The sequence below is a fragment of the Rattus norvegicus genome, chromosome 1 (genome assembly GCF_021556685.1).
Source record: "Rattus norvegicus strain SHRSP/BbbUtx chromosome 1, alternate assembly SHRSP_T2T, whole genome shotgun sequence".
Classification (NCBI taxonomy): Eukaryota; Metazoa; Chordata; class Mammalia; order Rodentia; family Muridae; genus Rattus; species Rattus norvegicus.
Window position 1 is genome coordinate 178538191 of NC_141534.1, and position 13742 is coordinate 178551932.

The following is a 13742-nucleotide window of genomic DNA, read 5'->3' on the forward strand; positions in this document are numbered from 1 at the left end:
CACTCCGGTTTCCTAACATCCTGAACCATTCTAAGCCAAACTTAGGGGCCCAGCAGGCCTAGCAGAATGCAGCAGGAGTGGCTTCCATAGACTGGTATGACTGTCAATGGCCCTGAAGTTTCAGGCATGAATCTGTTTTCATCCTACCAAAGTCAGCCCCACCCACTTTCCCAGGGAACACATTCCCCCGACTTTGTCCCTCAACCTGTAAGCTTGCTTTGTTCTTGGCTTTCGACAGGAAACCATAGCTATATTTCCCACACCCATCCTGACCTCAAAACCTTCCTCAACCACAACATGCTGAGCCTCTTCTGCCTGTGAACTTGAAGGAAGGAAGGCCCATTCTGTGTCCCTCTGGGACACATGGCTAGCAGAGGGCAGGGACAAGTGTCTTGCCAGGTATAGTGCTCCTGAGCAGCCACAGAGCATGCCTGGGGAACTTAGGGTTTCAATAGGATACAAAGTAGGAAGAAACAAATGTCACACCCCGGTCCCAACACTAGCCATCCAGGGGGCCACTTCCAATGCCATGCTGCGATTAGAAGTATAAAAGGGAATTTTGGGGTGTTTTATGAGCAGCAACGGGCATGGTGCAAATGCTAGCTGCTGTTTCTACTGGAAGCAAAGCATGACGATGGTTGGCAAGGCGCCATGATGGGAACTAACAAACTCTCTTGCCCTTGCTTCTTTTCATTGAATCCTTCATACTTTGCAGGCCTACCTGGCCTGTACCCAGAGTTGCCAAAGCACCCTCTACCTGCCTATGATAACTCACTTGGTTTCCTATAAACTACCTCCCTGCCCACTTTCCTGGCTCTGGCTCTCATTCCTAGTCAATAACTGGCCCTTAAATCTATGACCTTGACTTGAGCTTGCTGTTTAGAACTGACCTCCACTACTTGTTTGAGACAAGGAAGGTGCTCTTGAAAACCCAGACGACAGGCAAAAGATACCTAGTACTCACAGAGTATGATACATCTCCCATTACCAGCACCCTCCATCCCCATGCAGGGAACAATAATTCGATCAAAGTCGGCCCCACCCAGGCCAACATCTTTCTTCCTTGTGGTAGAAGCAAGGAGCTGGAAGGTTTGAATGATGGGCTTCAGTTACTTAGTCTCCTGAATGTTGATAGTCCCTCCTGCCCTCCCCTGACTCTGTTCAGGCCCCCCAGGTTCCCTAGAGTTCTAGGACTATATGGGCTCCCTCACATCCTGTAACAATCATCCACCTTGCCATCTAGAAGGCCAGCACTCCCATCCTTGGCAGAAACTGACCCTAAGAGCAGACTTCCTGTGTTGGGGAGCTAATGGGGGTCAGAGTCCATTGAAAACTTGGTGTTTGAATCCTGGGATGCGATTCCACAATGAGAGACACAGTGGCCAAGGAAAGGTAAAAAGTTAAATAATTGATAGTGACCAGGGAAAGGAAACTCCATGGTCGCCGATATGGGGATTGCAAACGGTCCAGACACTGCCCTGAGGAGGAGCCTCATCTCTGCAGTGACTTCTACCTGGGAGAACTGCCAGTGCAGCTTCATCCTCTTGGCCTTGGCGTAGCTGCACTCGATGAGTCGTGGCCGGCTGTTGACGTCCACCAGACACCGGTTGTCATCGTCATCAATAGTGGGACTCAGGACACCCACGTGGATCTGCTGGCTGCTCGTGTAGTACACATTCTGGGGGTGAAGAGAATCAAGGAAAAGTCAAATGTCAATAGCCAGAGAAATGGAGGTAAGTTCCCATTGTGACCAGCGAGCTGGCAAAGAGTCCTTGGTGAGGAGAGATCCCTGATTTTCATATCCGGTGACTTTTGGACTTTCAACTGGAACAGCGGACAGCAAGAAACCCTTCAACTTTTGATCCAGGAGAGCATTTGGTCCACATGTAGAATGGAGACAAAACTTTCAAGAAGTAAAACTTGCCCTCACTGCATGGTACACTCCATTTTCTATTCTATTCTTGCATTGAAAACATTGGCCATAACCTTTTAAATTGATTTTACCACCCACAGCTTTGAAAGTACCTCTTGAATCCATTATGTGCAGACTCGCTGACTTCCTTCATAAATATTTTGTGCCAGATACTGCATTTGGCCAGGAGACACAAAGCACAAAGGCTCGGGCTCTGCCTTTGGGGAGCATCCAGTATTGGGGGTCTGGGAAGTGAAAGACAGAGAATTTCCATCTCTACTAAGACTGTACACAGCAGGGGCTAGCAAGTGTTGTGAAGGGGCAGATGGTAAGCGCTTTTGGCCTTGAAGGCATACTGGGAAAGTCAGGTCTGCCCTCCTGTGCAATGAGGACTTCTAGCTATGGCTTACTACAGTGAAGGGATGCTGAGAAATCTAGCAATGAAGGGTGAGGGAATGAAGCTCAGAGACAAGCCTCAGCAACTTCTAGATTGGTCTCAGAATGTCACAGAATGCATGCCCTGCTCCCTGCCATGAGTGTCACAATAGGTGAAGTCCCATATACCGGGGAAGCTCACTGGAGTCTCAGCACCAAGGTTTCCGCTAAGGCAGCCTTGGCCTGAGATTTACAAAAATGCCTCTTTTTTCCCTCCCACTGTGGTCTTCCATCAAGTCATTAGCAAACTGACTATTAGCAAAACCCACCTAGAGGCCAGAGAACATGGGAGCTCATTGGAGTAAATAACAGAGTAACCTCCCTGGGTGGGAAGAAGCAGGTAGGAAAGAGGGACAAGTATTATGACCCAAACAAATCCTCTAACATCGTCTTACAGCTCATCAGGGTGGGAAAGGCAGGGATGAAGACATCAAAGTCACCCGCCTTACTGACTGCTCTTGTTTCAGGGTAAAGGATGAAAATGACCAAAGTTTTAAACAGAGGTAAAAGATGCCCTGCCCAGCTTAAAACGAAGATATAACTAGAACACAAGAGACAAGGACGCTTTGTCAAGCTAGCCACGGCTGATAGACAAGTTTCTAGTGTGAGCCCAAGGAGGTTCACTCTCTGGCCTGGGTTTCTAGGCTGCACCAAGGAAAGCTGAGGAGCGGTGGAGAATTCTGTTTATTGGAGTTGGGGATTTGACACAGGTAGGATTTAGAGGCTCGAACAGTTGTGCAGTTAAGCATCACATGTATCCGTCCATCCAAATAAGAAATCAATCTTCAAGTTGAGTTCTGGGCATACGGAGGTGAGGAAGCTGTAGTTCTGGTGTGGCCAAAGCACCCGCTAAATCTAGGAGACTGGGTGGGATGGTCATTCTCCTCTTAGGATTTCCTAGGGGGGTGCACCTCTGGGTGTGTCTGTGATAGAGTTCCCAGAGAGACTGAACTGGGCAGGGAGACCCGCCCTGGAGTCCCAGGCTGGGAGGAAAGAAAGCACAAGCTAAGCAGTAGCCTCCCTCCCCGTGCTTCCTGACTGTGGCTTTATGATCAGTTGCTTCATGTTCCCTCGGCCATGCTGGCCATGCCCTGACAGGGCTCATACCATGAGCCACAGTTGACTTTCATTCCTTGAGTTATCTCTTGCCAGGCTTTTTGTCACAGTAACAAAAGAGTAATGACCAAGCCAACCACACACCGGGAAGCAATGTTGCCAAGTCCACTGACATGGCACATGAGTTACCCCCGCCCCTCTCTGGCTGGCTCCAACTCTTCCACCTTTGAGCCGGAAACAAAAAGTCATCAGCTCCCGAGTCCTTAAGAAGAGTCATCAGCTCCCGAGTCCTTAAGAAGAGTCATCAGCTCCCGAGGCCTTTTCTGAATGTGCAGAAGGGCACAGCCTCAGCCTGCTGCCTGCGCTGTCTGCAGAGAGTGAGTAAGACAGCTGTTCAGGCCCTTAAGACTAAAGCCAAAGGATCTCAGGATAGGGGAGCACTCCGTGGTCACTGTGGAAACCAGGATCTAGGCTCAGAAGCATGTTTTACAACAAAAGGATGGCCAGGGACCAGTCACTTTTCTCCCTTCCTACTTCCTGTCACCAAGGCCTGCCTCTCATCTCCAGGGCGGAGTCCACAGACACAAATTGGCTGCCCAGGCAATAGCTGAAATCCGTTTTATCCACTTAGCTGCTCTAAAGTGCCTGGGGAGATGCTTTGAGAGGTATGTGTGCACTTACTAGCTGCTACAGCTGTCACCAGACCTGATTATTGCTCCAGAGTCCCAGAAGATCATAATAGGGACAGACAGTTGTTTGTCATTTAAAAAGCCAACAATCAGTGGAACCAGGAAGCCAGCAGATCACGGAGATGGATTGGGCAGGGAAGACTCCCTCCGGTCTTCCCTTGGACCTCTCAGAAGCCCAGCCAGTAGCACGCTGAATCAATAAATGGCCTGAACACATAAAATAAGGAATGGTTTTGTGCAAGATACCCCTTGTTCAATGCCCACAGGTCCAGCCAACATGGCTTCCAGAGCAATGAAGGGCTTTGAAAGTTGAAGCAAGAAGTGATTCAGAGCTGTGGTCTCCAATGGGGATGAAGGGGATACTTGAGCTTACCAGGGGTCATTTGGGAGGCCTGAACATAAACTTTTTAGTTATGACTTAGAGAAAGAGTGGTTCCTGGCACCCAGGAGTAGAACACACAGAATTCCTTAGTAAAGTTAAACCGCCTGGCTCAAAATCTCAGGAGTATCGTTGTCAGGAGGCCCTGGTTTCAACTGCTAATGGTCATACCCGTGGTTGTACTATACCAGAGCTGAAGGGGCTTGCTCCATCTATCTCATTTAACCCTAATGGGGCCATGGGTTAGGCACAGGATCTGAGTACCCCATATCCACAGTTGGGAACACAGTGCTGGATTCAGTGCTTTCAAAGGATTTTTACAATGCCAGCCTATATATTCATAAAGAATTATTTTGCAGATGGGACCCAAATCTAAACACAAGGTTTATGATTCATACAGACTTTCTTTATGCAGTCTAAAGGCAACTCTATGCATAACTACCTCTCAAAGGAGGCTAGGCTTGGGATTTTCTGTGTGAGTGCTCAAAAAGTTTCAGACTAGTCTCTGAGAGACTGAACTACCAACCAAAGAGCATTCATGGGCTGGACCGAGGCCTCCCTGCACATATGTAGCAGGTGTGCAGCTTGGTCTTCATGTGGGTCCCCAACAACTGAAGTGGGGGCTATCCCTAAAGCTGTTGGCTGTCTGTAGAATATGTTCTTCTAGCCAGGCTGCCTTGTCTGGTCTCAGTGGGAGAGATGTGCCTAGCCTCACAGAGACTTGAAGTGCCAGGGTGGGGGGACACGAGGGGGGAGGTAGGAAATCCGCTCAGAGGAGAAGGGAAATGGAGGATGGGGGAAGGATTATGGGAGGGGGTGACCAGGAGGGGGCCAGTGAGGGGGATGTAAAGTGAATAAATAAATAATAAGATTAAATAAAATTTTAAAAAGTTTCAAGTCATGGGGCACTTCAGATTTTGAATTTCTACCTGTATTACCATTATCTCTCATTTAGAAGATGGAGGACTGAGGCAAATTAAATTATTTGAGAAGAACTAAATGATATGTCCCAAGTCCCATATCAGTGACTTGCAGCTAAGATTTAAACTGTAGTCTGACTTCTGAGCCAGGCCCAGGACCATTCACATCCTGCATCTTGTTTCCTGCATCCCCTTGACCTCCAGTGAGTGGGCTGGAAAGCACCAGGGAGTGCCAGGGAGTGCCAGGGAGTGCCAGGGCACTACTTCCACATGGTCCTATGGAGCCACTGTGGGGCATGGACTACATACTAGAGGATAGGAGAGCCCCCTTACTAAAAGACCAGTAGCACACAGCATCCAGGAGTGCTGAGACAGCAGCATCTTGTCAGTAACTGTCAGAGGCGGAGGCAGGCTGTTATCCTGTCTGGATGGTTCACACTCCCCTAGGGGCATAGAAATGATACCCTGACCACTCAGCTCCTCTCCATCTATAATGATGGATTGTATTCCTTCTCTGCTCAGCCCTGCACAGCTCAGCAGGGCTGCACACCTGACTGGCATTTTATTCTGGTGCTTGATGGGGAAAGAAAAATCACTTGCAACTCCAAAACAAACATCCGGGTCTCAGGTCTCACACTAGGGGTGCTGTCACCTTCTCCAGGCCAGAGCCAGGAGTAATGATAAACACTGAGCTGAAGGCAGTCATGGAGTTCACAGAGCCCTGCCTGCACATCGCTACCCTCAGGGCCACAAGACCAAGGTTGGGCAAAGAATCCCCAGGGTGGGAGGATGGCCTTGCTTGAGTCCTTCACCTCTGACATGGCCATACTCAGCAGGATGCATGTGGACCCTAATACCATATGTCTTAGGGTTTTACTGCTGTGAACAGATACCATGACCAAAGCAACTCTTATAAGGCCAACATTTAATTGGGGCTGGCTTACAGGTTCAGAGGTTCAGTCCATTATCATCAAGGTGGGAGCATCAGCATCCAGGCAGGCATGGTGGGGGAGGAGCTGAGAGTTCTACATCTTGTTCCAAAGGCAAGCAGGAGAAGACTGCTTCCAGGCAGCTAGGATGAGGGTCTTAAAGCCCATGCCCACAGTGACACACCTACTCCAACAAAGCCACACCTCTAATGGTGCCACATCCTGGGCCAAGCATTTACAAACCATCACACTGGAGTTCCCATCTGTAGGTGTGCAGATGGGTCACAACATTCATTCTTCACAGCTTTCAAAGGTCACTGACTGGCAGGATTATCACAGGGGAGAGGAGGGGCAATGGAAGGAAGAGGGTAGAAGAAAAGTCCCTCTTTTTGTGTGGGTTTATTAAGGCTTCTGCTAGATAACTCCATGCTCAAGGTTACCTTTCATCTGTGAGGTCAGGGAAACAGTCTACATGCAGTTTTGGAAAACAATCTGACAAGGTCTTGAGGCCAGGTTGGATTCCTAACAGTTCAAGGCCTACATCTCCCTTCTGAGGCTGGAAGTCCATGGTCCTCTTGTTCTTCAGCAGCCCTGGGTTGGAGCAGAGGCTCCATCTCTACCCAGTCCATCTCCCAGTGAGGTTGGCACAAGCAGAACTTGGCTCCCAGGGCCATTGCAAACTCTTCTCTTCAAAGCCACCAACAGTACAGTCAGAACTACTCCTATTAGCTACTCCCCACTGCATCTTGGGCATCAGAAAGGTCTCTGAGGTCACTATGGGCTGGGCCCTGGGCCCTTCTGCTAAACCTGTCTTGCAAGTAGTTTTCTTTCTTACATTTCAGCGTCACCAGATATTTTGTTAGAACAAAAGTTTACAAAGAACTTTAAAGTAAAAGGGTTGACAATGGAGTTAGGTTTGGATGTGACTTCCTGTAGTCTCAGCACTCAGGAGACAGAGGCAAGTGGACCTCTGTGAGTTCAAGGTAAGCTGGGACTACATAGTGAGACCTTGCAGAAGGCATCTCTCAGCGGGACACCATGGCTCAGCAAACTTTCATTAGCTTTCACCCTACCAACCAGAGTTTGCAAACACTGACTAAAAGGCTTCCCCTCTGTTTCCAGCCATCCAATTCTGGCATCCTTGGCCAGTCTGCAAGCTTTCCAGCCTTTACATCCCCACTTTTACCCTTCATGTCTCCATGGAAGTTCTAGAACCCTCCACACAAAGCAGGAATCTAGAGTGAACTTCCTTAATGATATACATCGGTCGTGTTTCTGCTGCTGTGATAAGATACCCTAGCCAACCATCAAGGAGGGAAACAAAGGGTTAATTTCACCTTATAGTTCAAGAGGGACAGAGTCCATAATGGCAGGGAAGGCACAGAGCAGGAAGCTGGCTGGTCATATTTTCATTGTCACATAGGAAGCAGAGAGACGAGTGGAGAGGGAGGCAAAGTTATAAACCCTGAAAGTTCACCCCTAGTGACGTATTTCCTGCAGCAAAGCTCCGCATCCCAAACAACGCCACTAACTGGGGACCAAAGGTTCAAATGCATAAGCTTATGGGGAACATTTCTCATTCAGACCACCACAAGACCTAGATGCTCTTCTGGGCACAGCTTTAGTACTGGATCTCTTCCTATCACTGGACACAGGCATTGGAGCCTTTGCCCCTCTCCCATTAGTGTTTCCTTGGCAACACTGTTGCTCTATAGATTCTGTGCCCTTGAAATATTAGGTACCTCAGAGACATGTAGCCTCTGGCATGTAAGGATATTAGTAGGATTTTGTTGATACCTGCCTGACGTTGGAGAGGGGAGTGGAATGGACAAAGGAGAAAACCATGGTGAGACCTCCCCACAATATGTTCTAGAACCACAGGGGAGAAAATAACTGTGTTTGGCTAGTGCTGGCATGGCAGGGTTAGGGTACACAAGCTTTCTTAGGGCCATTGTTTTGGACACCTGGAAGGGACAGTCTGAAGACTACTGAAGCCTGACATGGGATTGAGAGCCAGCTCTCTGTGGGGTGGCCACATATCAGGGAGCCACATGATAGCAAGAGTTAAAATGAGGCAACCGAGAGGAGGGTCAAACTGTGGGCTGGCCATCTAACAGAGAGATGACCAATGTTCAGTGTATGAGGCTGGACGGTCCTCAAGAATCCAGTGCCATCAAGCCAAGGGTCCCCACCTTTGCTGCACATCTCAATCATCTGGGGAGTTTATCTACAAGCTACTGACTTGGGAGTGGGGCTAGGCCTGAGGACTGTCATGTTTTGAATGTGAAACATTCCCCATAGGCACACGTGCTTGACCAGTTGGTCCCTGGCTGGTAGAAGCTGCTCTAGAAGATCTGGGAAATTTCAGGAGCTGGAGACTTGTTAGAGAAAGCGGGCCACTGGAGGCAGGGCTTGAAAAAGGCCAGCCCCACTCATCTGTTTCCTGTTTCCTGTTTTCACCAAGTTACCATGAGTATAAAGGGTGAAGAGTCCAGGCTACACACCTCTTGCCCCATGAATCTACCCATTGCTGTGCCTTCCTCTCCACCATGAATTATGTTCTTTTAACCTCCCTTGCTTAAGAGTCTTCTGCTTCAGTGTCTGGTCACAGTGACAAGAAAAGTGCCCAACACGGGGATTATTTCAGAGGATTCTAGTGTGTAGCAAAGGTAGAAAAATAGCTCTCTTCTTTCTCTCGTGCCTTCCCCTTGTCTCAGTCTCCCATTAAATCTCTCCAAAAAAAATAGCTGCATTCAAGGAGACCCTGGGGAGTGTAGACACAACATGGAGGGGTGGTATGATGAAGATGAAAATATTGAAACCCCTATGTGTGGCCACAGTGTCTTCAGAGCAAGAGCAAGACACTGACAGTGATTAGGGCCATCACATGAGGGCGCGCGACCCTACAGTGAGGAGGCTGCCCTCTCTGTGCCTGTGGCCCCTCTTGAGTCTGACTACAGTGAGTTGGGTAAGGCACAGGCACGGAGCTGGCAGCGGCAGGGGAGGAGGGAGGACTTGGAGGCTTGGTTTACTCCATCTCAATTTACAGAGCGGTGCTGTGACATCCAGAAAATGTATTAGAAATGGGCTTTTTGTCCTATTTACCCAAGGATGAGCCACAGGCCTCTGCAGACAGGGTGCACTGATTTAAAGGTTTGGTTATTGGTCATTAATCCCTTGACACAGAGGTTCATTACCGTGCTCAGGGCCACAGTGTACTGCCAATAAATCAGGACTTGGGGGTGTGCCACCAACCTCAGCACCAAGTCCATGCAGGGGAGAGAGACATGCACAGGTTCCAGGGCTATCTCTCTAGGTAGCAGCCATGTATAAGGCTTCTAACCGAGCACCACATCCCCAACTCATTTCTCCTGCGAATAGGCGACTTTAAGTCCCCAAGCCTTATGGGAACAGGTTTGTTCAACTTGATGGTAACCCCCTTCTAAAATGTCAGGCTCCCAAGGCAGAGAGGAGCCAGACATGGTTCTCCCTAGAGCTGCTTCAACACACGGAGCAGGATGTCTAGAATAGTGTCCTGGTCAGGCTTGCAGCAGGTCACTGGTTAGAGAATGGTGATGGCCCAGGGCTGAGATGATGTGTTCTACCCAAGGAGGCCATTGAGCGATGAGATTTGAGTACAGCCTAGAGTGGGATAATTTTCCCAGATCAAAGGCACAGAAGTGTGCAGCACAGGATTCTATCCAGTGGTGGGGAGGGAGACAAGGAGAGTCATCCTGAAGACAGCATGCTGGTAGTGGCTGGTGACTTCACACTGTGCTCTGTTAACACATCTAAGGATTTTCTAGAATCTTTTAGTGGAAATACCCACGGTGCATAAAAAGCAATGCTGGGCTGCAGGTGACTTAGGAAGCACCTGCAGTTCTGTCTAGACTCTAGACAATGCCAGTTGCATGTGTGCAGAGCACCAGGGAGGACAGTGGAACTTGTGGCTTTGAATTTGGGGTTCAACAGAGAGGCCCAATCATGGAGCTTGGCTGCTGCTTCCCATTGTGAAACCAGGAGAGTGGCCAAGTGACTCTGAAGTACTATCACTGGGTTGGGATCATTAGCTTAGACTTACTGCTGTCAGAGTGCTCAAAATGGGCCCTCCTCCTCAGAGTACCATTGAATCCTCCTCCAGTGTTACGTATCGAATATCAAATGTCAGCTGTGGCTCCTTGTCTAGTTTTGACCACTATGATATACTCATATCCAATTAGGCATTAGAGCTATAGTGTAACCCCATCTCTCTCTCTCTATGTTATATAGGGTAATAGACATTATACACACACACATACACACACACATATGTATATATACATATATATATATGAATGTGCATAGATCATGTATATGGAGTACACACGAGACAGATTTATTAAGTTCAATTTGGAGGTTCAAATCCAAGATCTGGCAGACCCCTGCTGTGGACTCTGTTATTTGCTAGATAATAATGATCTAGAGACAGAAAGAGTAAGACTGGGCACTCACAGCCTCTCTACCATGCCTACGGGACTCTCTCTCTAAGTCTTCTGTTCTACAAGTCCACTGCTTCTCCTACTGCCACTATCCTGGGGACCAGCGTTTTATCTCCTCCATTTTTGCCCTTGGACTTGGGCACCCCACATGGCTGAGGCTGACCCATGGTGACCATAAAGTGAGCTCTGACTGCTAGAAATTCACCAATTTCACAAACCCATAGAAACTGACCCTCGATGGGGAGAGGGGTAATGGTCAAATCTTAAACCACAGGACACTGACTTTGGAGTCAGTAAGTCCACAGTGAGGAAACTGTCCCTGGAGCCCATAAAGGCAGTGATAGCTTCTAGTCATCTTTTGGAAGATTGATGACTCACAGGCAAGGAGCAGGCTTTGTTTTTTCCAGCTGCTTTTGGCAAGATGCTGCAGAAGGAAGAGAAGGTCAGAGACGAGATGGACATGTAGCATGGCCGAGAAATGTTTGTTACTGTAAACCACAGAGATTCTGAGGTCATATGTTACAGGGGCATGGAGAGACTGTCTGATGGGCAGACATTTTGTTAGGCTCTCTCCCCTGCAATACTGTGCAAAATTAGAGTTACTAAACTGAAGGCATGACTTAGGAAAAGCACAGAGAACTCTGGAAGTATATGCCAAGGGGACTGAGCTAATGCGGAGAGGGGAAAGGGTTGAGGTAGGAGACTGCCCAGATCCACATTGCCTAGATGCCAGCCCCTGCTCCCACCTGCTTGGGAGACAGATAATGCATTCAGCTGCCAGTCTCTCTGTCTACCTGGCTGTGAAAACAGGCCTAACTGTGGTTATATGGAAGTTGGCATAGGGGTAATGAGTGCTCTGTGATAGGTGACAGTGTCATCATTATACCACTGTACCCTATTACAGTCCAAGTTCCCTGAGGACAATTACCATGTCTTCTCACCTTGCACCCATTACCTGGTGATCATCTATTTTATATCTACACTTGACACATAACACACACTCAAACATATTAATTTACCAGACTAGGGTGTGTGTGTGTGTGTGTGTGTGTGTGTGTGTGTGTGTGTGTATGGGAACCTTGAACTTTAACTCAGACATTTCATCCAGACTTATTCCTGGTGCCTTCTTCATAATACTTACTCCCTGATCCCTCAATCGTCATTTTTCATAGAACCCAGTAGATAAATGACTCTCCCCAAGACAAGGGTCTGACTGTTTCCCCCAGGGCATAGAGTCAGCTAGAGGAACATTTATTTGCTCACCACCCCAAAAACAAGGAAAGCTCTGTCTCTGGCTGGTATAACACTACTTTAAGAGCTTAGGTTGTTCCAAATAAGAAAGGTTATCTGTCATATGCAAATTAGGCTAGTGCAGACATGACCTTCAACTTCAAACAGGCCCCCTACTCTAGCCAGTATCCTCTTGGGGCACTCGGGCAGCATGTGAGCTCTCTGTTCTCCCACAGATACCCCACTCACTGGTATGGCAGCCCATGTGGCCCCATCCCTTGTCCTGGGATTGCATTCCCTCCTGTTCTCACTCATCCCCAACCTGGAATGTGTCTTAGTTTATTACGTTCTCTTTATCTGAGTGCAGATCTCTTTCTCTGGCTCTACAACTACATATATATCAAGAAGGTTGGGCCTCACACTGTGAGCAGTCCTCAGGTTCTACGTGCAGGTGCCAGGGCAGGGCGAACCTTGCCATCATAGAAAACCCCCAAAGAGGCAAGAAGGCAAACATTGGCCCATTCCACTTTGTAAACATCCCCTTAAAAAGCTTTCGCTAATCTCCTATTTAGTCTTTTGTATAACCCACACTTGCTAAGCATCTATAATGCTCTGGTCAAATAAAACTGAGTGACTTCTGAGAAGCTTAGGCCATTCTGAGGCTTGCAGAGATAATACCTAGACACTGATATTTTCTGTAGCCAGTTCTGTAAGAACTAAGAGTGGCGAGTCCCTTTTCCTGCAGTGAAAATGTTATGAAATTTTCCTTTTTGGCGTCCTTCACCCAAGCCAACCTTACACCCACACATGTAACTGCACTGAATAGTGTATTTTTTGAGCAAAGGAAAAATATAAAGCTGTCTTGGTGATTGATTTAGAAGGCCTGGCTCTACTTAAATTCCCAGCATATTAACAGAGTGCTACCCTTGAGGGCTCCACCAAAGAGCTGCCCTTTCAGGGCTCACCTGCAGCAGCCAGCAGACTTTAGCAAAAGCACCTGGGACAAAGGCAGTGCGACAATGCAGTTAGCTGGGAAAATCCAATTGGAGAATTCATTTACGCCCATCATGTAGTCTCAGCACACTTCCTTAGGAACTGTCATAAAATGGTTTAAGCATCTCCTTAAGCTTCTGTGATACAGACACTGTTCAGGTGTCCATGTTCAGTGCTACCAACCCTCCCTAAACCACAGAGCCTACTGACTTGGACTCCTTCTTTCTCTGATTCTCGACTGAAGGGAGCCCTAAAAATGTATGAAGACACTTTGGTGGCAGCTGGATCCTGCTGGTGATCAGGACCCTGGGACGGTGATCCTGTACAATGGTCCTACTCCACCCAATAGGTCAGTGGCGCAGGCCAGATGCCAGCAGTGTATTAACCTACCTGTTGAGGGCCTACCCAGGGTGCAGAGAGACCAGCATGCCCATGGGCAACTATGAGGGTTTCTCCTCACTTCCTGCCCCAATGGGAGGTAAAGGTAGTCCCATCTCACCCAAGGGTCTCCCTGAGAGCAGGGGCCCCACATGTCAGAAAGCTGGAAAGCAGCATGGAGTTTGCCCTGAGCTTGGGCTTTATCTACAGCAGGCGATCTGGGTGACAGGCCAGGCTCTGCTACCTGGAATGGTTTACATAATCACCGTGAGCCCCAGTTTCTTCCTGGTAAGAATAGGGTACTAGAAGGATCCACTTCCAAGGGCTGCTGGGAATGCTAGCC

General features: G+C 48.3%; 1 protein-coding gene across 1 annotated transcript in view; it reads right to left on the minus strand.

Moving 5' to 3' along the window:
* Positions 1–13742, minus strand: part of Galnt18 (polypeptide N-acetylgalactosaminyltransferase 18) — a 310938-nt gene that overhangs the window by 13692 nt on the left and 283504 nt on the right. The window contains 1 exon segment of the mRNA NM_001079884.1: positions 1514–1678. Coding sequence (NP_001073353.1) covers positions 1514–1678 — 165 coding nt within the window.